General features: G+C 39.1%; 3 protein-coding genes across 4 annotated transcripts; 2 read left to right on the top strand and 1 right to left on the bottom strand.

The window, feature by feature from the left end:
- The first annotated feature begins 121 nt into the window (after positions 1-121).
- Positions 122-3,257, top strand: nsun5 (NOP2/Sun RNA methyltransferase 5). The gene is made up of 4 exons (XM_074680655.1): positions 122-1,278; positions 1,686-1,896; positions 2,462-2,626; positions 2,762-3,257. The coding sequence occupies exons 1-4, from the start codon at positions 354-356 to the stop codon at positions 2,931-2,933; spliced, it is 1,473 nt and encodes a 490-aa protein (XP_074536756.1). The 5' UTR covers positions 122-353; the 3' UTR covers positions 2,934-3,257.
- An 826-nt stretch (positions 3,258-4,083) lies between these two features.
- Positions 4,084-10,416, top strand: LOC141799477 (uncharacterized). 2 transcript variants are annotated; one of them, XM_074681722.1, is made up of 8 exons: positions 4,208-4,224; positions 4,382-4,500; positions 5,290-5,390; positions 6,361-6,441; positions 7,338-7,485; positions 8,881-8,960; positions 9,056-9,149; positions 9,396-10,416. In XM_074681722.1, the coding sequence occupies exons 2-8, from the start codon at positions 4,389-4,391 to the stop codon at positions 9,797-9,799; spliced, it is 1,020 nt and encodes a 339-aa protein (XP_074537823.1). In that variant the 5' UTR covers positions 4,208-4,224; positions 4,382-4,388; the 3' UTR covers positions 9,800-10,416. The 2 variants fall into 2 exon arrangements, with proteins under 2 accessions (XP_074537822.1, XP_074537823.1); XM_074681721.1 differs by having other exon boundaries at positions 4,084-4,500; positions 9,396-10,415.
- A 1,353-nt stretch (positions 10,417-11,769) lies between these two features.
- Positions 11,770-21,407, bottom strand: LOC141798703 (transketolase-like). Its single transcript, XM_074680505.1, has 14 exons — positions 21,076-21,407; positions 19,166-19,283; positions 18,751-18,864; positions 18,495-18,592; positions 17,869-18,060; positions 17,242-17,360; positions 16,201-16,397; positions 15,850-16,014; positions 15,060-15,216; positions 14,192-14,322; positions 13,955-14,038; positions 13,595-13,688; positions 13,367-13,489; positions 11,770-12,615 (listed from the first exon to the last, which is right to left on the bottom strand). Exons 1-14 carry the CDS (start codon positions 21,180-21,182, stop codon positions 12,431-12,433), a joined length of 1,884 nt encoding a protein of 627 aa, XP_074536606.1. The 5' UTR covers positions 21,183-21,407; the 3' UTR covers positions 11,770-12,430.
- Positions 21,408-21,678: the final 271 nt, after the last annotated feature.

Below are 21,678 nucleotides of genomic sequence, written 5' to 3'. Positions count from 1 at the left end.
TTTGTTTTGTAAATTTATAGTGTAGGAAAAAATCCTTATTTCCGAAGATGTGTGATTTGCATGAGCGCGAGCCTCCAGTAACTCATCAGCGATTGGCTGTGTACATGTGACGTCGGATGATCAAAAAGAAAACACTGTGTTCTCCTTCCGGAGTCATGACCCGACTGCCATGTGCGGCACGAAAAAGTTCTGATAGAGCTACAACAGTAAGACCGAACAAGATATAATACTTTGGTTTTGTTCCCAGTTCAGAAGAGACGTGAAATGGGTCAGGTCGGTTAACATTCTTAACGCGAGTAAGAATCAGAAAGACTTAAATCATCCGACTTGTCAGTTAGCTAACAGTTAGCGCCATGGCTCTGTACATGAAAGCCGCTGAGATACTTGAGAAGGCAGAGAATAAGCAGGGCGCTTTGAAAACTCTGGTCTACGACAGTAAATTTTCGAACATCAAACAGCTGTTCGCTTTGGTATGTGAGACCCAGAAGTTTTCCTCCATTCTTGAGGAAATCATCGAGACCACCAAGCTACTGAAACAGACAAAGCTAAGAATTTACCTGGCGAAAGTATTAGTGTATGATCTGCTTTTGGGTCAGGGACTGAAATGTGGTGGCTCTTGGAAGGCCGTGATGATGAAGCATCGCCCGAGACTACAGGCGGTCCTAGCCCGGATGAAGGTAAAACAGAGAGTCAGCAAAAATGAAGAGCTACTACCGACCTCCTCCCTGCGCCTCGCCGGTGAGCAGCTGCCTAGGTACGTGCGAGTAAACACCCTGAAGACCTCCGTAGATGATGCTGTTGACTACTTGAAGAGGGATGGTTTCTCCTACCAGGGGCACGCCTCCAGGTTGGATGACTTAACCATGGAGAAGAAAGAGTTTGTGAGGGACATGCATCTGCCTGAACTGCTGGTCTTTTCACCTAAAACTGACTTTCATGACCACTTCCTGTACAAAGCTGGCCACATTATTCTTCAGGACAAAGCCAGTTGTCTCCCTGCCTACCTGCTAAACCCCCCACCTGGAAGCCATGTCATCGACGCCTGTGCTGCTCCTGGCAACAAAACCAGCCACATTGCAGCTATCATGAAAAACAAGGGCAGGTTGTTTGCATTTGATTTGGATGCTAAGCGTCTGGCCACCATGTCCACTCTGCTGCTCAGAGCTGGAGTTACCTGTCAGAAGCTGGATCATCAGGACTTCCTGAAAGTGGACCCTAACAGCTCACAGTTCAAAGATGTTGAGTATATCTTGTTGGATCCATCCTGCAGTGGATCAGGTATTGTAGCCAGTCATACCTGTGTGTTTATTACAGAGCTGTCTAGATGTCTAATGATCTATTTTCAGATGTGCCTGCTATCTTAAGAAGTATAACATTAAATTGTTGTCATACAAGTTAGTAACCCAGAGCATTGGAATGCATTATCACATTGTCATAGAATAAACTAGTGCTAACAACTTAACTTCACTATGCTCATTGGCAACAAGTAGCATCTGCCTTGCCATGAATATGTTTTCATTGTGTAAGTACGCAGGTGGTGAATTCTACTTATATATTAACATTACACAACCAAAGTAAACTTCAGAGGTCTATAAGATTTTGGAAACCACTGGTTTAACCTGATGCTAATTTAATTTAATTTAAGTTTCAAGGGCCTTTAACAAAAAATCTCTGATCTGTCACAGGTATGGTGTGTCTCAAAGATAGTGGCTCCTCTGCTGATCATGAGAAAGATCAGGCACGCCTCTCTTCCTTGGCCTCCTTCCAGCTGCGGTGCTTGAACCACAGCCTCAAGTTCCCCAACCTGAAGCGCTTGGTCTATTCTACTTGCTCCATCCACAAAGAGGAAAATGAGGACGTCATTGCGGCATGTCTGCAGCAGAACCCTGACTTTAGGTAACTCACTCCCACACACACAGACACTCAACAAAGATGGTACATCTATATACAACACAGAAACAGAATGTTAACCATGTTGTCTTTTGTTATCCCTTGTTAACTTCTATGTATGTTTGTGAATCTTCATTTTTTTTGCTTGTGAAAGACAGATTTTCTTGCCTGAGAAGGTATCCACATGCATATTGATAGCCATAAAAACAGTGTAAAGAAAGGGGTGGTAAACTACAGAATAAAAAAAAAAGATGATCTCAGAGTATTCAAGCTTCTCTGCTTATTATGAGCCGATGATGGTCAACCCAAACTGTTGTTTTTGAATTTTGAGCAGCGAGCCAGGTTAAATGTTTGTAATTAGTTGCAATCATAAGTAGCATCACATATTGTTTTTATTTTTGCCTGATGCCAGTCACATGCCTGATTTATCTGATTCTTGGTGAAACAGTGGGCTACTTTAAAGATATGGCATCAACGATATGGAACATGCTTGTAGTACAGCTGGAGTACAGCTTGGTGCAATCAGTTCTCATTAGACTATTACCATAACTGTTTGTGTTTCTTTATCAAGGTTGGTACCTCTACTGGCACAGTGGCCTGAGCGAGGACTACATCCACTCACCCAGTGTCTACGTGCCAGCCCCACAAAGACAAGAACACATGGCTTCTTTGTGGCTTTGTTAGAGAAGCACAATGCTGCTCAGAAGAGAAAGCAAGAGCCAGAAGCTCAGTTCAGGTAAGAAGTGGGCTTTAAATTTGGGTTTAACATCATAAAAATGCTTTGTGTTTTTGTGGCATATGTTTTATGACTTGAATTTCAAAAAATATTTGGTCAAAAGATGTTGACTTTTTGCTGACTGCTGTGTCACAGTACCCCAGAAGAGATGCCCCACAGCCTGCCCAAGTGTCAGAGGAGCCCTGCAGACTTTGACGATGCTGAGACTGAAGACAAACCAACAGCTGCTGCAGTAAAAACTGGCAACACATCTTGCAAAAAGAGAAAAAGGAAAAAGAAGAATAAAAAATCAGCTACACTGGAGTAGTAACAGATTTTAGTTTGGTAAACAGTTATCTATGTCTCAGACCACATAGTTTATATATATGAAAGGAAAAAGTTCTTTGACTCCATTCAGTCCTTATTCTGAAAGTGATATCAACAATTGCGTTCTAGATTGAAATGCACCCTTAATCATCTCTACTGGTGGTTAAACTGCACAAACATTGATGGCCTTCAATGACAAGAATGAATTCAAGATAATGCATGCACAGTATGATTTGGTCATTCATTTAATTTGTCTAGTTCTTTCAAATGTATATCAATACAAATCATTTCCAGCAATCACCCCCCCTGTTGTGTAATGTCTGACAATGGGTCTAGTTATTAATGTGTTTGTGTTGAAAAGTCAAATGAATTATCATTTGAGTTCAGGTTGAACTCTTCAATTAACTAAATTACATAATGTCAAATTTCAGAAGTACTTCCAAGGACATGCACAGTTCCAGACTTGGAGGTGCACGTTTAGAAAATATGTTTGTACCATAATGTGTTTAGGGCTCTTCAGCTCAACATTGTTATAGTACGGATGTCAACCTTTGAACATCTAGTTATCTCTTCTCTGAGCCTGCTAATCTGTTGAGTTTGTTGAGGCAGTTCACTACATAAAAAAGTGTAGGATGTGTCAAGACTAATGTGGACACTGGACACTCACTGTCTGTGTCTGTTCTATCTGTTACGAGGGGTGGAGCCACATCTGTAAAGGAAAATTGATTTGGCAACAACTAAGCATGTTATGTGAGAAATACTGATCCAGGAATATATTTCAGCATGCAACAGATCAGTCTATTACTTTTTTCCACCATGCACAGTGACAATGTTGTATACACACATACACAATGGATAAATGGACAATGATCAAAATGCATAGGAAGAATAAGACTTGTGTAGTATGTAGTACTACATGATATATTCATACCTGCAGCATAACTTCATTTTTGTACCATTTTATTCAAATGATATATTTATCGAGAATTTAGCTGCTAAAAGAAAAAAAAAGACGTCACTGCCAGTCGTATCTATTTTGATTAAAAGACCCAGTACGTTTCTTGAACCTTAGTAATCGTAGTTACCGTTTCCATGACATTTGGAATAGTTTTTACGGCTGACCTGCCTCTAGTAATATGGCGGACGCGCTGACGTAGCAGTGGGGCAACGCAGTCAAGACGTATTCTACGTATGTGCTCCCCAGCGCTGAGGCACGCGGTGAATCCAGTGGCTTTTGTAACTTGTGTTGTAACTGACGTTTTAGTGTTTTGTAACTGACGCTCAAAACAGAGGTTGGCAACGTTGGCTTAAGTACACTTGGATGAAAACATTAAGCAGGCTAAGTGATATGAGCTAATCAGAATTTAGTGGTGGTGTGGGCTAATTGCTAACTTCATCGGGTCGCCTGCTTTAATTAAACAGTATTCACTCAAGTTTGCCCCTCAACAGCTGAAGGATGTCTGCGGTGCCCACGGTGAGACTGTCGGGAGGTTTGGAGATCTGTCGGATTCTGAACGGTATGTGGCAGGTTTCTGGGGCGCACGGCGTCGTGGATAAAACCAAAGCAGGTGAGCGTTAACCCTTGGCAAAGACCTAAAATCAGTTAAAGACACCAATAAGTGACACGCTTTACACTACACTTACTTATCAAGTAATGATACATTTTTCCTGTAAAGTGATCCGTGTGCACCCTTACATGACACAGAATAAACAGAGGGAATATTTTTCTTTGTGTGAAGGAGTTAGACGCAAGTGGAGGAAGTGATGATGAAACTTTGGAGCTTTGGGATTCACCTTTTACCTTTTATTAGCGCACTTCAGAAGTCAGCAACTGTCAGTGGTGGGGTGGATTCACAAATGCACATTGCTTGGAAAGTTTACATACCAGGGAGGGAACCATTAATGTTGAAGATTACATGAACATCACATTGCAACAGCATGACTCAACAATAGAAGGGTCTGGGTGCTCTGACTTTTCACCTATTGAAAACATTTAGCACATCTTGGCACATTCATATAATTCGATGAGACCACTAACTGTTAAAAAAATGAAATCACACACCAGGTAAGAATGGGACATTTCACTTTTAAATCCTGAAACTGGTCCTTTTGGATTCAAGGGTTTGTTGCTGTCCTCAAATGCAAAATGTGAATATATCGTTCATGAAACAATCAAACTCTTCAGTGTCAACATTTGATACATTGTCTGTGTAATTTTCAAAGAAAGGGGTTGAGATTATTTGCAGACCCTAAAACTGTATTATTATCAACACTTAACACAGTGACACAGCTCTCATGGTATCATGTTTGTACATTAGTTGAATTGTTTTGTAAATGTGTTTCTCTTGTCTCTTCAGTGAAAGACATGCAGGATTATGTGGATGCTGGTCTTACCACATTTGACTTGGCAGATATTTATGGACCTGCTGAAGAAATATTTGGGCAGTTTAACAGCCAGGTACTTCTTCACATTATTTTGAGTAAAACAAATAAATGTAACTTTTAAAAATGATTGTGATAATACATTGTGTAGTATTTAAAGGCATTTAGCAGAAAAGACTGGATAGATATAAAACACTGAAAAACATGTTTGAAGCAATATGTTTTCACCAAACTGTAACAACACAATAGTTTATTTTAATTTTATTTGCCTTGTTACTTTGAATGACTCTTTTACATCAACATAAGGACAAGGACACTCTAAGACAAGACCCCTCCACTCTGCAGTGTAGTCTTATCTCAACCTGTCAGGACTCTAATCGGCATGACCAGTGGCTAAGTTTACACGTTCCTGCTTCCTTGGAAATGGTATTTGTAACAGCCAATGTACGAATCAAATTACCGGTAAAACAAAATTAAGCCTTTACATTTATAGTTAAGTCTCAACTTTTACATTTTTGACAGGTGTAGAAAAATAACAGCAGTGCATGAATAAGGTCTCCCTTCCCTGTCATTTTTCTGATGCTCTTTTCTACAGCTGTAACCCCCAAAGCTCATACAAGGTTGGGTTTTGTGGTTCATTTACGTCTGTGATGCAGTTTGGTCAGCACCTATTTGACTTTAAACATTACTGATTAGTTTTTGCACTTGTAGCCACTTCTCATCTGCTTACCTCTGTGGATAACTTTTTGGCCATAAACAAAGTTTTTCGCTCTCAAAATTTAAAGTTAAAAAGTATATATTGTTTTAGATATCTAAAATATCCTTTATGTTATATGTCAGTGCTAATATTAAGTAATGTTCTTGTCAGATTGTCAAGAGGAAAAGGGAAAACTGTACTCTGGATGATTATTATACTAAATATACTTGTCTCCATCTGTATTTGCATTTTTTTCTATTGTTATATATTGACTGCAGCTGGATGGATGATATCCCTCATACCGGCTGTGCCAAACCTTTTTATCATATTCGTCTTCATTTATTTTTAGTTCACATCATCTGGGGATGACATTTCATGTCTGCAGAGTCTGACCAAGTATGTTCCTAGACCAGGACCAATGGAGCGCAAGGTAAGCAGCTGACCGGTCAAAACCACTGACTGTAAAAAAAAAAAAAAAAAAAAAAAAAAAAAAAAAAAAAAAAGACTATATCTTGCTAGGCTTGAAGTGAGGTTGCCACAAAACTGCTCCCTCTGGTGGCTGGCTGCAGTATAGGTCAAAATATTCCTCTCCTTAACCATCCCAGATGGGCTGTCATCAAACTTTGAAAAACTAATATACCTTCTAGAAGTGTTTCTCACATCAGATTATTGTGGTGATATGACGATACCATTTGGCTGCCTTGTATTCAAGTCCTTTTTCTCTGAAAAGTGTTGTTTTCATTGGTTATTAGACATTAAAAATGAGGCCTTACATCACATTTGACGAAGGTTGACAGCTGCCGTTCTTGTGTAGTTTTTTGGGGAGTTGTAAAATATGTCAGGAGGGAGAGCCAAGAAGAGATTAGACACTTGAAAAGTAAAAAATATGTGTATTTTTGTCACCTGGCTCCACTCAGATTCTCTCTGAGTCCCTCACAGCCTCTACTGCGCAGACTCTGACTCCACAATGGTGGCGCGTCTGACGGGGGTATTTCGGTTTTAAAACCGTACAGTGGTAAAAGGTGGAGCCACACTGTCCACTCTGTATACAGTCTATGGTCAAAACAGGAGCTTGAGTTGAGTTGTTTGGCAACACTAGTTTATCCGCTAGAGAAGACAGAACCAAGACACAGCCATAATTAGTCCTAAATTAATTTGACTATTATGTACCTAGTGCACTGCAAGCAACCAAATATTATGTTTGTTTTGTTTTATGCACAATATATTTTAACTAGACCCATATACGGACTAACAAATTCTTGCTAATGCTATTTTGCTGAACAGAAATGTAAAAATAATTTCAATCCACAATCACTCTGTGTGCAGGTGGTGGAAAAGGCAGTGCGGCGCTCCATGACCCGAATGCAGGTGGACAGACTAGATTGTGTTCAGTTCCACTGGTGGGACTACAGAGACAAAAGATACCTGGATGCTCTGGGACATTTGTCTGATCTGCAGCAGGAAGGGCTTATAAGTAAGCTTATACACATGGACTTAAACACACACAACAACATGTAAACCTGTAATATAGGGAGACAGAGATTAAGACCAACAACATTTAAAAGCAGCAAGTTAAACAGGCTGCCTACAGCTACACACACTGTGGGGTGTAGTGGATTCTAGTGTGCTGCAGAAGCCAGGGTTTAGTAAAGCTGCAGAGCTGAATTTTTCATGAACAATGTCTACATTTTTTATGCATTTAGGGGGACTAAATAATTAAAATTAAAGGTTAAAAGTGATGATGGTTGTCAGCAAGTGATGAACTGGGATTTAAATAATAAATTATATTGAAAAATTAGAACAAAATCTTGAGTTCAACTCTCAGAAATCTACATTTATGAATCCTGAGTCAATAATGAGATTTACACGTTTGAGTTGATCATAAAGACAATTGATAACAGAGAGAAGTCCAGTGTCCGGTAGTGTCCAGCTTTTGGCAAAAGTGCTCTTATTAATGTTTTTTATTGACTTTTTAATAAGGCTAAACACTAATGAGCAGCAGGTTTAAGGAGTCTAAAATGAATTGTATGTTGGGTTTGTTTTTAATGCTATTAATTGATATCCACACTCCTAAGACATTCTTTTTTAGCCTTTCTGTGTAATCAAGATAAAGAATCCAAATTGGGATGAGGGCAATGCCATTAAATTTTTTGGGGGGGAATAATTAACAATTTGACCGGTAAAAAAGGTCGTAATGATTCTGAGAAGGCCATAAGAAACAGATAGAAGTTGTTTTTAAGTGCAGATGGTTGACAAACAGGTTACACATGCACACACATACACACACACACACACACACTCACACACTCACACACACACACACACACACACACACGCACACACACACACACACACACACACACACACACACACACACACACACACACACACACACACACACACACACAGAGTGAGATTTCATGCATTTTTAATCCCCTAAGAAGCTTCTTGCAATTTGAGGTGAACAATCCACAATGTTCAGAATAACTTTGCATTTTTCCAGAATAATTATTTTGCATTTTTTGGCATCAACACTAAGGTCTTGAGATGTAACAACTTCCAAAGATAGATGTCTTCAAGCTCAAGCTCTGAAGTTTTTTGTTGGTCTTGATCAGAAATAATAAACAACTTCATCATTACAGTATTATTAATAAAAACCCTTAGGAGGTACTATGGAATATATTTTCTTAAGTTTTTTTGTACAATACCCCCATGATATCCAAATTTAATTGATATTTGTGGTTAAAAACTCCAGAGCAAGTAGATGCTGTTGAGAATAAATTTCTTGTCAAAGTTCAACCTGTTAGATTAATAATCTAATGTATTCCTTGTTTTCAGGTCTTTACTGTTTCTCCCTTTGTATCCTCAGGAGAGCTTTCCTTAACTAATTTTGACACCCAGAGGCTTATGGAGATAACTGACAAGGGCATCCGTATCTCGAGCAACCAGGTAACACTTCCACTTGCTTGGTTGTGCAGTGCTTCTATAGGAGACTTTTTTTTTTTTAACATCCATAGCTTATTCCTTTTTTTTTTCATGCACAGGTTCAGTACTCTGTGGTTGACCAGCGGCCTGCAGCCAAAATGGAACAGTTCTGCTTGGCCAACAACATTCAGCTCCTCACTTACGGCACCCTGGGTGAGAAACAATGCATTGTTTTGATCCAGATTGTAATAACTTTGTGTAAGCAGCACTTTTATTCTCATGGTGTGCTGATGTAAAATGGTTGCTGAATGTCATACAATGTGATAACATCAACTTCACTCATTCTACTTTGCTCCATTCTACTCTAACTTTGACGGTCCGTTGTTTCTTACTTTTTCCTATATTCTTGCTACTTCATCATCTTCCTCCTCCTTTAAATCTTCCGCTGTCTCTTTTTAGCGGGTGGTCTACTCTCAGAACGATACTTGGGGAAGGCAGAACTATCCAAGGGGGATCTCTACACTGCTTCACTCTCCAAATACATGAACATGATCAACATTTGGGGTGGTTGGAGCCTTTTCCAGGACCTTCTTGCCACCTTGGATATGATTTCAAAGAGACACAATTGCTCATTGTCCAGTGTGGCAACGCGCTATGTGTTAGATCTCCCTGCAGTGGGCGGGGTCATTGTTGGATGCCGGTTAGGTGTGGATGGGGCAGGGAAGCACATCAGTGACAGTCTGCAGAGCTGCAGTCCTGACCTGGTGCTGACAGCTGAAGATGTCACTGCCATCAAAGCAGTGACTCAGCGCTCTAGGGATCTGATGGCGCTCATTGGAGACTGTGGAGATGAGTACAGGTAATAGCTAAAAGGTTTGGGAATATTATTGATTTTTATCAATTCCTGACATGCAGGGTTAGGAATGAGTGAGGAAAAACAAGAAGAAACTTCAGCAGAAACAAAATAATGTAAACAATGATGAGAAGCCTTAAGTTTTGCTGATTTTTTAAATTCTTTTTTGAAACATTAAAACTATGTGCTTCATAAAAGTGTGTGCTACTTATGAATGTATAATGTCATCAAAGCAGTTACACACTTATTTTGCAACACAGCATACCCTAACTTAACTGGTGCTTTTTAACAGGACCATATTCTCCAAAGGCTACTATGACCATACAATGGTATTGCACTAACGCTTGATTATCCATGTTAACATTTGAGTGTAACAGGGAGTTCGTACTTTAAACTTGAAAGGCCTGAGTGTTTTATAATTCATCTGAACTATAGTTTTCATATAACCACCTCTTGGCTTATGCTGTTGGGCATCTTACACTATATTTAATGCATAATTGAGGATTTAATGTTAATGTTGATGCTTTATTGTTTTGTTTTGAGTGTGGGGGAACTTAAAATAGTTTGTGTATTGGTTATTACTGCTGTTGTTTTATCAAATAAATGTGTGCAGTTTTTGACTGTTAAACATGTCCACATGCAAGATTCATCATTAATTTAGATCAGTCAGAGTGTTAGTCCGGGAACCATTTTTTGGTTTTGACTTCATGTCTACATTTGACAGCATTTAAATTATTTACTCGTCATGCCTGACAGACAAGTTTTGGAATTTAAAGATAAATCATTCTTGAGGATCAGCTCAAGACATTTTACATAATTTACATATAGTGAGGAAATAAAATAATTTGCATAATAACTTTATTTAACAAAGACAAATATCCTCTTTCCTACTTTGGTTGTGACCAAAGCAGGAGGAGGCCTGGTGTAATGTAGATTCATGATTTTTTCATCATCTAGTCTTAAGACTTCTCAAATTAAATACACTCTGTAAAACTGAATTTGTCCCTCAGAAACCAAATGACTTCAATTTAATGCTATAAATTATCTTGTGAATTGTGAACTCATTTATTGACAGGTATCTCTTTTGGATAGTTATCAAATTTCATGCTCTTATTAAGACTTGAGTATGGAGCAGACTTAATGGAGATGGAGTAATTAGTAATTTTATTTAAAATTATGACTAACAAATAACTTCTTCCTTTCAAAAATGGAAGTTTAACCCCAACAATTAAAGGTTGGTTCAGCCCAATAAATAGATTTTGACACAGATATTGTTGCATATTAAACCATAAAAAGCAGATCATATAAATCAGGAGTTCTCTACTTGTGCTTGTGACATGATGTACTTTTGCATTTGTCTTTGGCCTTCAATGGCCACTTTTTTAAAAACTCCTTTGAATAAAAAGCACAAGGTTTTACTCGCTAAAATATTTTTTTTTTACTAGTTTTAATTACTCTTTGTTGCTTGCTTAAATTCACAGGGTTTTAATAAATGTCTTCGCATCCATTAAATCAGACAAAAAGGGAAAATGTGTAGTAGCCTTACAAGAACTAAATAAACTGTGGGCTATTTGACAGCAGAAGGTTTACCTGCACTGGTAGAAAAATCTCAGTCACATAGTTTACAAAGTTCTAGCCAAAGTCAAATCCACTTGATGCAAGGAATCGGTGAAAACAGCAGAGTAAACTCTATCTTAAAAACCAGACAATCTAGAACAACAAAACTCTTTGTTGGCTGCCTCAAATGTTTTGGTTAAGGAATACAGAGTGTTGGAGAAATTCAGAATAATAACAACAACAATAAAACTCACACTAATGATTTTTTTAAAAGAACATTAACACAAGATAAGCACATTTGTTTTACCATGAAAATAAAAAAAATGACTTAAAACCCCATAACATGCTAAAAAAAATAACCCACAATAAAAGGAGAGCTGAAATGCTTTTTCTTAAGTTTCAGGAGAGTAATAAAAATTGATATGGTGAGTCTTGTTTTGACCACTGTGTCTGTCTGTTGAAAGAGTTTCCAGTACTTGTTAATTTCTGGCTCCTGGTGTGATTATGATTTTCTGAATTAGGGGCAAGGGGAAATGGAACGGAGTGATGGGAGGATTTATTCATAAGCAACAAGAAACCCACATGAATGTGTTTTCCCAAGATGAGAGAAAATCAGACAATTGAAATATCAGGACAGCACTTTTTTCATTGTGCCATCTGTGACAATAAACTCTTGTATTATGCGAGAAAAAGCTCAGACACTGGGTGTGGTAAGACGCCATACTTTTAATCATGTTACACAGTTCCATTCAAGTCAAGGGTAAAAATACTGATAACAGTAAGTGCTTGAATAAAGAAACCCATGGTTTCTACACACTCTTTCCAATTTCAGTTCAACAAACGTGTCAGGCTGCAGGCAGAAACGTGAGCAGGGCTTTGAGTGTGTTTATGTGTTTTAAGGTGATGGGTCTCTTCACTAACCAACACGAATCCATAGGGTGAATTATGAGTATTTAAAAACAGGTTTCTGACAAGACAAAACCTATAGCTGTAATTCTACTAAACAGTCACAGTTAGGTTTGGAAATAAACGATATGGTGATCACTACAGAGTCTATTATTGTGTCGTTGCTGCTGAAACTGTTTTACTTGGCGTTGACAGAGCTACAAAGCATCTTACGGACAGCCTGAGCGATGGCATCACGGTCAATGCCAAAGATCCGGAGAAGCTCATGGGGCTTTCCACTGCATGGTACGTGGGAAACCGCCAGACGGTGGACTTTAAAGTTCTCATTCACTACCGCCGAGCAGACAGCCTCGCCCACACCACCTGGGGAATCACATCTGGCAGTCAGTTCATCCAAACTATGAGACTCTTTTTTTTTTCTCTTCATTTGTTATTTCATCTTCAACACTCCCTTCTTCCTGTGAAATTAAACTTTCTTTTTACTTCTAGGGCAATGCTGTGTTAAATGGACTGACAGGACTTTCTCCCCATTTTATTTCACTTCATTCTTGTAGATTCTTCTCCTTAAAATTTTTTTTTTTTTAAAAAGGCCTCAAAAATTGTCTCTCAAAAAGTATGACTCCGGATCAATGGCTTTGCCTCTTGGTTAAGTTTTGTACAATGTGTTCTGAGACTATAGAGGGCAGCCTATAGTTTCCACCTGTGACCCCTTTCTGTATCTCATTACGCACTCTCCTGCTGTCCACTCTCCTATCCTCTCGGAGTAAAGCCTAGAATTACTATTTGTGATACTATAATGACTATTAATTTAATTTTTAACATCCTGATGTCTAAAGCTGCTCACTTGGGGGTCAGACATGTGATAGTGCAAATCTCAACCTTTATTTTTGTAGGTTGAAATACATGACGATTGTAAGAATACTCAACGGAGTAGCATCATGCTATTCACAGACATGGCTAACGAAGGTAACACTGGACACGAACACCACATTGAAGGATTTCATTTGCAAACAGGATACAGGAGAACTGGACAGAAAAAGTAGTGAAGAAGTCTAGCTCAGCCCTGTTAATTCATTTTTTTCTGCCATAATATTTGGGATCCCAGACTCCTTACCTTCGTAGTAATGGTCCTCTACTGTGATGATGCGTCCCCTGGTAGCTCTGGCATTGTCGATGATGGTCTTGGAGTCCATGGGTTTGATGGTAAATGGATCAATCACACGGATGTTGATTCTCTCTGAGAGGGGTGAGAGGAAGCAGCTCAGTCAAACTATTGATTCATATAAAAGTTTGTTTGCTCTCACTTTGCTGATATGGGTAGGTTTCTTTTTCTTTGTTGCACCTTTCTTCAGCAGTTCAGCAGCAGCCAGTGCTTCATGGAGGGTGACCCCTGCTCCAATCACAGTCACTTGGTCATCATTTGTTTTATACACAACCTGAGGGGTAAAGGACAATATAAATTTACATGTGGACTGCCAAAGGAAGCATAAAAATAAATCTTATTCCAACAAGTCTATAGAAAAAATGATGATAAAGTGATAATGATGGTGAAGGATTACAATTTAAAAGTACAAGGAGATTAAGATGAGTGTGAAGAGTAAATTCAAATAATGCAGTGTCACAAATTATCTAAACTTTCCAACAATCTAAGCTCTGAAATGCAAAAAGCTGTGCTTTTCTATGAAAAGGGGGCATCACAAACCTTAGCCTGCCCAACATGAAACTCCTCGTTGCAGCTGTAGATGATGTTGTTCTCTGGGCGGCTTGTTCGGATGAAACACAAACCCTAAAACAGGCAACAAAACATAAACTACAGGGCTCTGTGGTTTCTGAAGACAAAAAACTGTAGACTGCACAAAAAATACTATACGTGTGTAGAAAAAAGATTAAGTCTAAAAAATTCCTTCATTTTTTTAAAATTCAAGATGACACTGAGAACCTTTGTATTGGCAGCAAGCTCCACAGCTTTCTCAGTGGATACACCGTCACTTGGGTAGAAAACAGTTGCAGAGGGAATGGCTCTAAACATGGCCAGATCCTCAAGGCCCATCTGAGAGGGTCCATCCTCACCTAAACAAACAATAAAATCATCATCCAAAACGCAAAGGTTGTATCAGTTATGTTTGCTGTTGACTGGAAATAAATGGTGGAAGTCTAGCATGCAGTTGTGTTGAAAAGGGGGCATGCAATATACCTGGAGAGGTGGAGGACAGAGAGAAAAAAGGGAGGAGGTACAAGATAATCAGGCTGCTCTGTCATCACTTCCACAAAAAAAGGGAAGGTGGAAAGGAGGAAGAGTGCTGACACCAAGAAAGGAAAGTAGACATGCAAACAACATGAGGTGAGAAAATCAGGAAACGCTGACCCAAGGTCACTGCAGAGAAGTTAAAAAAGGAACAACAGCATATATCTCTTCCACTGACTGGTTGTATATCATTATTCACCTTATAGAATTACTTTGACCAATCTATTACACCTCAGAAATAAGATTAGCTTAAACATTGCTTGTTTTGAAGTTATCAGACTAATTCAAAATTGAAATTTGCCAAACTGGATTCAAGCAAAACAGTGGTTCAAAAAAAGTCAGCCTGGAATTATTCAAATTATTCAGTAAAGCTTCTTTATGACCTCCAAAAGCAAACAAAACCATTAGTGCAAAGATTTTCAGTCTCTATGTTGTAACTTTTAATGCCTGTGAACAGTGCAAAGGGTGGATGTCAGACAATGCTACTGACAGAAATATGCGAGAATGGTCAAGTCTAAGTTCTTTCAGGTCCTGAATTGTGAATAAAGAGGCAGAAACTGACCAATAGAAACACCACAATGGGAGCCACAGAGGTTGATGTTACTCTCAGAGATGGCAGCCATGCGAAGCTGGTCGTACGCTCGACTGAAGAATGTGGCAAAAGTGCTGGCAAACACCACGTTACGATCTCTCACAGCACAACCTACTGCCACACTCACCTGTTGGAGAGAAAAATAAAGGAGCAAATGCAGAGAAAAGACACAGCCTTTAGCAAAAAAGAAAAAAAAATATATTTTTATCTGTCTCTGTCTCTACATAGATAGTAGATAGGAAATCTTTTGTTTTGTTTTGTTTTGTTTGGTTATGTTTTTCAGAAAGTTAAAAACATGTCCACTAAAAAGTAGACTAATAAGAATAATAAGAAAACTATAGAAAAAAAAATCTTTAACAGACGCTGATATGCAGTTCTACCACAGAGGAGAAAATGACTTTTACATAGATTTCCACAACAATGTCCGTAACTTTCTGAATATATAAATATTGAAAAAAAGTGACCGCGACTAGTATGCACCAGAAGGTTTAAGTGATAAATGACTTGGATTAAGGTTATGCCAATTGTTCATATTCAGCACAGGTAAAATATACTTTTTGTTTCATTTTAGCTTTTAAAGTTCTTCTTACGTTCATCAAACAGACATTCATGCACTTGACCTCTTTGTAAGGAATCACTGCCATGCTATAATCATAATGTGTAATCATAATACGTCTTCTTTTAGTGATGTTTCCTTTTGTGTGTCCTGATGGGTTTGCACCTGTCTCTTTTCATCAGAGAACCAACATTTTTGTCTTACCATGTTTTGTTCAGCAATGTAGCATTCCACATACTGGTTGGGGTGTTCATTCTTAAAGAGCTCAGTAAAGGTTGAGTTCTTGGTGTCTCCGTCCAAAGCCACCACATGCTTGTTGTAACGGCCAAGCTTTGCCAAGGCCATACCATATGCTTTTCTTGTAGCAATCTGGAAACAAAGGGACAAGTTGTTTGCTGATATTTAACCACTGTTTGGCTTAAAAGTTATGATAGTTAATCTGAAATGATGAGTATTAAGTCATATTTAACTGTTATGGCTAATATTTTCCACAATTTTAAAGTTTGGATTTGCAACCAGAGGACAAACTTATTTAAGATCAACAAGCTGGCATACCTTGTCTCCAGGTTTGTAGCTTGGTGCATTTGGCATGCGGATGTTGCGGAGGTTGACAGGTGAAGCGTCCTCATTAGGAGGAGCTGGATAGAGACGCTTGTTGCAGCTGATTATGTGGCTTTGCAGCTCTTTTACCACACTGTCAGCCATGTCCTTTGGCAGGGGTTTACCATGCCAGCCCATCCTATCCTCAGCCACTGAAACATAAACACATACAGCACATCTATGGAATAGAGTAAATATACAAAACATGTATTAAATACAAAACATGTATTAAATACGTAAATCATTTATTGTCAAGTGCAGGAGAAAAATGTATGTAGTGGTAAAATAACTAAAAAAGAAAAGATATTTTGTGATAGCTGTGTAAATTTTCAGATTTCACATTTGTTAGAAGTCGCACAAACTTAGATGAACTGACAAATTCATTGTTTGTGGTATTTCAGGGATTTCACGTGTACATGGTTTCACGTGGTTGCAAATACACGTGCTCTTGAAGCCAAATTCCTTACCAAACACATTTTGAATGAACCATGTTGAGGCTCTGTATAATAACAATAGCCTACTTCACTGGATCACAATACAGTATTTTAAAGGTCAGATAAAGAGGTCACGGACTTGTACCAACACCTTTTGCTTCTCACACATCCTATATACACAAGGACATACTGCTCTCTCAGACAAACTTACCATGCTGTCATAGCAAATGTCTTTTTCAGCATTTTTTCTCTCTTTATCTCTCACTAACACGTGGTCGTGCACACTCTGCTTCACTGTTTTGACAACAAAAGCACAATGGGGCTGTTGCCCTGAGTGTATCCTACACATTCTGAGGGATTATGGAACTGCAGCAGTCAAAGCACTGAAGCGCTGCCTGGATTAGGGTGGGGTTAGGGGCCTTTACGCTGACATTTGGTCATTGGGGCAGATAAGAAAACTTATGACAGGAAAATTATTCACAGTTGTCACTACTTAAACTGATTTTTGTAAAATCGTGACTTCTTTTAATCACAGTTTGTTTATTTTCACAGATGATTTTACCTGGGATACCCTTGCCCTTGATTGTTTTGGCGATGATGGCAAGTGGCTGGTAGCGGGGCTGACTTAGCACCTTGCACAGCTCCTCCACACTGTGGCCATCAACAATGACTGCACGCCAGCTAAGAAGACAGTGGAAATTAAACATTCATAACTCAGTCACATGCAGGTGGCTTTGAGTTCTGGCTTCTTAATTCTATGATTGCTAAATGAATTACCATCAGCACTATTTTTCCTTGCCACACATTAGACTTTTGCAGAAGATTAAATTTCATAAATTTGTACTTTGTTCTACATGCTTCAGAAAACAGAGACAATATTACTGCAACTAATGAATATTGTCAAGTAATATGTGATTTTATGATTAATTTGATAAATTATTTAGTCATCAAAACTTCAGGGTAAAGAGCAAAATGAAAAACTCAATTTCCAGAGTTAAAAGCCAAATTATTTTTGACGTTAATAATAATAGTAAATTATACAATAATCATTTAGGATTTATAAATATAAGCATTTTTCAATAGATATACTTTTTTTCTTTTTTTTTTTTTCATTGGAAATTGGAGGAATTATCTTAGCTTCTTTCACCCACTCACTCCCTGTCTTATCGTTTGACCCCTTCCCACTGACCCAAAGGCCTCACATCGGCGCTGGTACTTCTCCACATGGTGCTGAAGGGGAGCTGGATCACTCTGACCCAGACGGTTAATGTCTAATATGGCCACAAGGTTGTCCAGTTGGTAGTATGAGGCAAAGGCCATGGCCTCCCACACAGATCCTTCTGAGAGCTCTCCATCACCCAATAAGCAAAACACCTGGTAGCTACAAAGACAGAGAGGGAGAAAGAAAATGTAGTTTAAAGTAGATTTCGGGCTTAAATGGGCAGATATATTGCATGTATTCTTCTTGATTTTTTGTTTTATTAGATATCTTTCAAACGTCATTTCTGATCTCATGTTACTTCCAGCAGTCACTCTTGTACTCTCCTATCCAAGGACATCATGGATCAGCCAGGTGCTCTACCTGAAAGTTGCTATCTGGCATTTCAAGTACAGGTCAACACAAAGCTGCATGCTAAAATGTCAAATGTAAGCAGGGCAAACGGCAGAGTTTTGTCATGCATTTTTTATATGATACACCTTAATATATGCAGATGAAGATGGGATGCTTTAAAATTTGATATACATGTTATGAATTTAAGAGAGTCTCTGAGAAAGGTTGTTATTTTTTAATTTTCATGTGTTTGTGTATGTTACCTGGCCTTGTCAAAGTATTTCCCAGTGTAGGCCATTCCACAGGCAGCACCGAGCCCCTGACCCAGAGATCCAGTGGCCACATCCACAAACTGTTGCTTCTATTAGTAAGCAAACAAACAAACAAAAAATTAACATTCTCAAGGAAAGCTGTACACTTTTGTTTTTACTTTATAGAGAAACAAGTTTTGAGACTTGTAGTATTGATCAGAGTTGACCAATTTCTGAGATCTATATTTCAGTGCTGGGATCAGCTCACCGGAACAGGGTGCCCCTCCAGGATGGAGTCAACCTTGCGGAGATTGAGGAGCTCGTTTTCTTTTAGGTAGCCTGTCTCTGCCCACACAGCATATAGCACAGGAGCTGCATGGCCCTGAGGAGAAAGAGGTGACAGTGAAAAGAATAATATATTTCTGATATGGTAGAGTTTGAAATACAATTACATTCAGTTAGTTAAGAGATCATGATCTTTGTATCTCATTCATATTTTAAATCCTTAAGTTTACAGTCCCTGAAAACCTAAAGCAAACGCACATGCTGAATTAAGTATAAGAGCCCCCCACCCACATTTCATCTCCAAATCATAACAGACATTAACTCATGACACTTTCCAAAAACGTAAGCAGGTCTAGACTGGTTAATGTTCATGAAATTTTGTTTCAGTTTGATTTTACCTTGGAGAGAATGAAGCGGTCATTATTGGGGTTACGGGGGTCTTCAGGTCTGTACTTCATAGTATGGAAGAACAACACTGACATGATCTCTGCCACGCTGCAGCATGATGTGGGATGTCTACAGCAAAATAAAGGAGAGGAGTTACACATACAGAAACCAAACTTCAATCGTACACACTCTCTGACAGCAGACTGATGCTTAAAGGAAAAAACTTTGGCAAGGGTTAAACTGAATGAGAGAGTTAGAAGTGGAGATCCTTTGTTGGTAAAAAGGCTCCCTTGAAGAATATTTAGAGACATGTGACATCCATCAGTCCATTATCTTTTACTGCTTTCCCTTTCGGGATTGGAAGGGGCCTGGCGCCTTTCTCAACTATCACTGGATGAGAGGAGGGGCACACCCTGAACAGGTCACCAGTTGATCATTCACTGATTGAACTGATGAGCCTGTTTTTGGACTGTGCGAGTTAGCAGGAGTAGCTGAAGATAACCCATGCATGTATGGGGAGATGATGCAAACTCTGCACAGACAGGCACCTGTCCAGCATGCAGGGCTACCTTCCAGCTGTATGGCAACAGCACACCAGCACATTGTAGACATGTTAATCTTGTATTCTTGATATCAATTTGATTTAAGTGTAGTGAATGAATAAAAGTTTAGGTTAAACATATTCATCTATTTCACCCAGAGAAGAAAAGGGCACACCCTCCTCTTGTAATGTTGGTTTCGTCTTTAAGTCACAATCAGACTCTGTATGCAGAAGCAGGAGCAGTTGTTATCAGTGGGTTTCAGAAGCATCCAGCAGGGTAGCAAGTTTATAAAATGTAACCCTAACAAATATACTATAGTTGGACATAGTTCTGCACTAGCCAAAGACACTGGCCTACCCTTATTCTGGTGGTTGGTTCAGTCATCTGGCAAACTTATGTTTCACGTTGTGATAATGCATTATCCTGTTAAATCGTGTCAGATGGAGCTCTGATCTGCAGATGTCCTAACAATGAGTGAGTGGAAGCCACAATATCAAGGCTATTTGCCAAAATTTACTTCTGCATGACATGTAATGAAGAATTTAGACTTTATATGCAACATTGAGTGAATTGTACGTCCAATTAGTCTTGAGTTTCTCAAAAACACACACAGAGAAGCCATATGTGTGTGTGCATTTAAAGTGCATTTGCAAATTATTGCAATTTCTTAAAACAAAACAAAACAAAACAAAAAAAAAAACACAAAAAACCCATCATATTTAAATTAGTTGTTTATCAAATGCTATATTTCTCTTTATCGACGAACCACATAGCACCTTACTGAGCCACGCGGGTTTTTTTCCTCTCTGAAACAGAAACTTATAGTAGCTTAAATAATCAATCAATGGTTAATGTCACTATGAGGATGTTAAACTGATCTGTCTGACAGTACTGCGTGTCCCTCTGAACGTGTGTCCCTCGCTCCTTCTTGCACGCCACTTTGAACTGAGCAACCCTGTATGCACGGAACCTTGCACTTATCCACCTAACGCCCCCCTCTGTTACATAACCAACCAGACAGTACGAAAATCAAAAGGGAGAAAGATAAACGCTGGTGCACCTGCAGCAGGAGACTATGCTCAGCCGCCACCACATTGATAAAAGAAGTCGTTGTGCAAGTCAAAAACTATCGTGAATTTAAACCTCTCGGATACCTGACAACGCACGCTGACATTCAGATGTGAATACATCATGAGAATACTCGCATGTAGCATCTCTCCAATCGTGCGTGCTCGACTCTGTATTCCTTATGAAGCCTTCCCACCACTCTTTTACTTGGACCCTTATAAGACAGAGCATGCGCAAGAGACAAACATCTTGCCAAGAAAATAATCCTATTTCTTAGTCATAATACACATGTCACATTTCCTTCCTCTTACCCGCTGCCCGCTGCACTCGTAGACTTAATGGAGTTGATGCGGAGCCGGGTGGCAATATTCCTCAGCGCTTGCAGCGTCTGCTGGTCCGGTTTATGGTAGTCCTCCATCGAGCCGATGCACAGAAGAAAGGCACACGCACACACGGGTCTGTCAAATGCTACAGAGGGCCTAAAGTCCTAGGTTTTGCTGTTCCGAGAGTTAATGCAATGCTTTGCTGACGGATGAACGAGGGTTATGTGGGACGTGGTGTTCGACCTGCGGGAGATAAAGGAGGGAGGGGGCGTTTTTACAAGCAAAGCCTCTGTCAAGGGCTAAAAGAAGCTTGTTACTCCATGCTGTCATGCATGAGCACAGCCAATGGTAGAGAGGATTGGGGACGCACGCACATTATCACATGCAGGTGCATGCTCACACATACACAAACATTGCAATACAGGTGATAATGTTTGATCCCAGTAGTATATGTGCAGGTATGCAGGAACAGAGACAGCTATTAGAGCAGTCAAGCATTTTGTTCAATGATTGGAAACAGTTTTTTTTACAGTTTAGATGGAATATTGCTCTTTATATGGCTGCTTGGTTATATCCTAGCATAGACTGTCT

Source organism: Halichoeres trimaculatus, unplaced genomic scaffold (assembly GCF_033239565.1).
Source record: "Halichoeres trimaculatus isolate MK-OKI-2021-1 unplaced genomic scaffold, fHalTri1.1 fHalTri1_scaffold_11, whole genome shotgun sequence".
In the NCBI taxonomy this organism is placed as follows: domain Eukaryota; kingdom Metazoa; phylum Chordata; class Actinopteri; order Labriformes; family Labridae; genus Halichoeres; species Halichoeres trimaculatus.
This window is presented reverse-complemented; position numbering and strand designations above follow the sequence as displayed.

Bases quoted from the DNA above. Each gene is read 5' to 3' on its own strand.
- nsun5 (XM_074680655.1), top strand. From the start codon at position 354: ATGGCTCTGTACATGAAAGCCGCTGAGATACTTGAGAAGGCAGAGAAT. The intron at 1,279-1,685 runs GTATTGTAGCCA...GATCTGTCACAG, and splicing joins TCCATCCTGCAGTGGATCAG to GTATGGTGTGTCTCAAAGAT. The intron at 1,897-2,461 runs GTAACTCACTCC...TTCTTTATCAAG, and splicing joins CAGCAGAACCCTGACTTTAG to GTTGGTACCTCTACTGGCAC.
- LOC141799477 (XM_074681722.1), top strand. From the start codon at position 4,389: ATGTCTGCGGTGCCCACGGTGAGACTGTCGGGAGGTTTGGAGATCTGT. The intron at 7,486-8,880 runs GTAAGCTTATAC...TTGTATCCTCAG, and splicing joins GCAGCAGGAAGGGCTTATAA to GAGAGCTTTCCTTAACTAAT. The intron at 9,150-9,395 runs GTGAGAAACAAT...GTCTCTTTTTAG, and splicing joins CCTCACTTACGGCACCCTGG to CGGGTGGTCTACTCTCAGAA.
- LOC141798703 (XM_074680505.1), bottom strand. From the start codon at position 21,182: ATGGAGGACTACCATAAACCGGACCAGCAGACGCTGCAAGCGCTGAGG. The intron at 15,217-15,849 runs GTAAGACAAAAA...TCTCTCCAACAG, and splicing joins ACATTGCTGAACAAAACATG to GTGAGTGTGGCAGTAGGTTG. The intron at 14,323-15,059 runs GTCAGTTTCTGC...TTGTTTGTTTAG, and splicing joins CCATTGTGGTGTTTCTATTG to GTGAGGATGGACCCTCTCAG.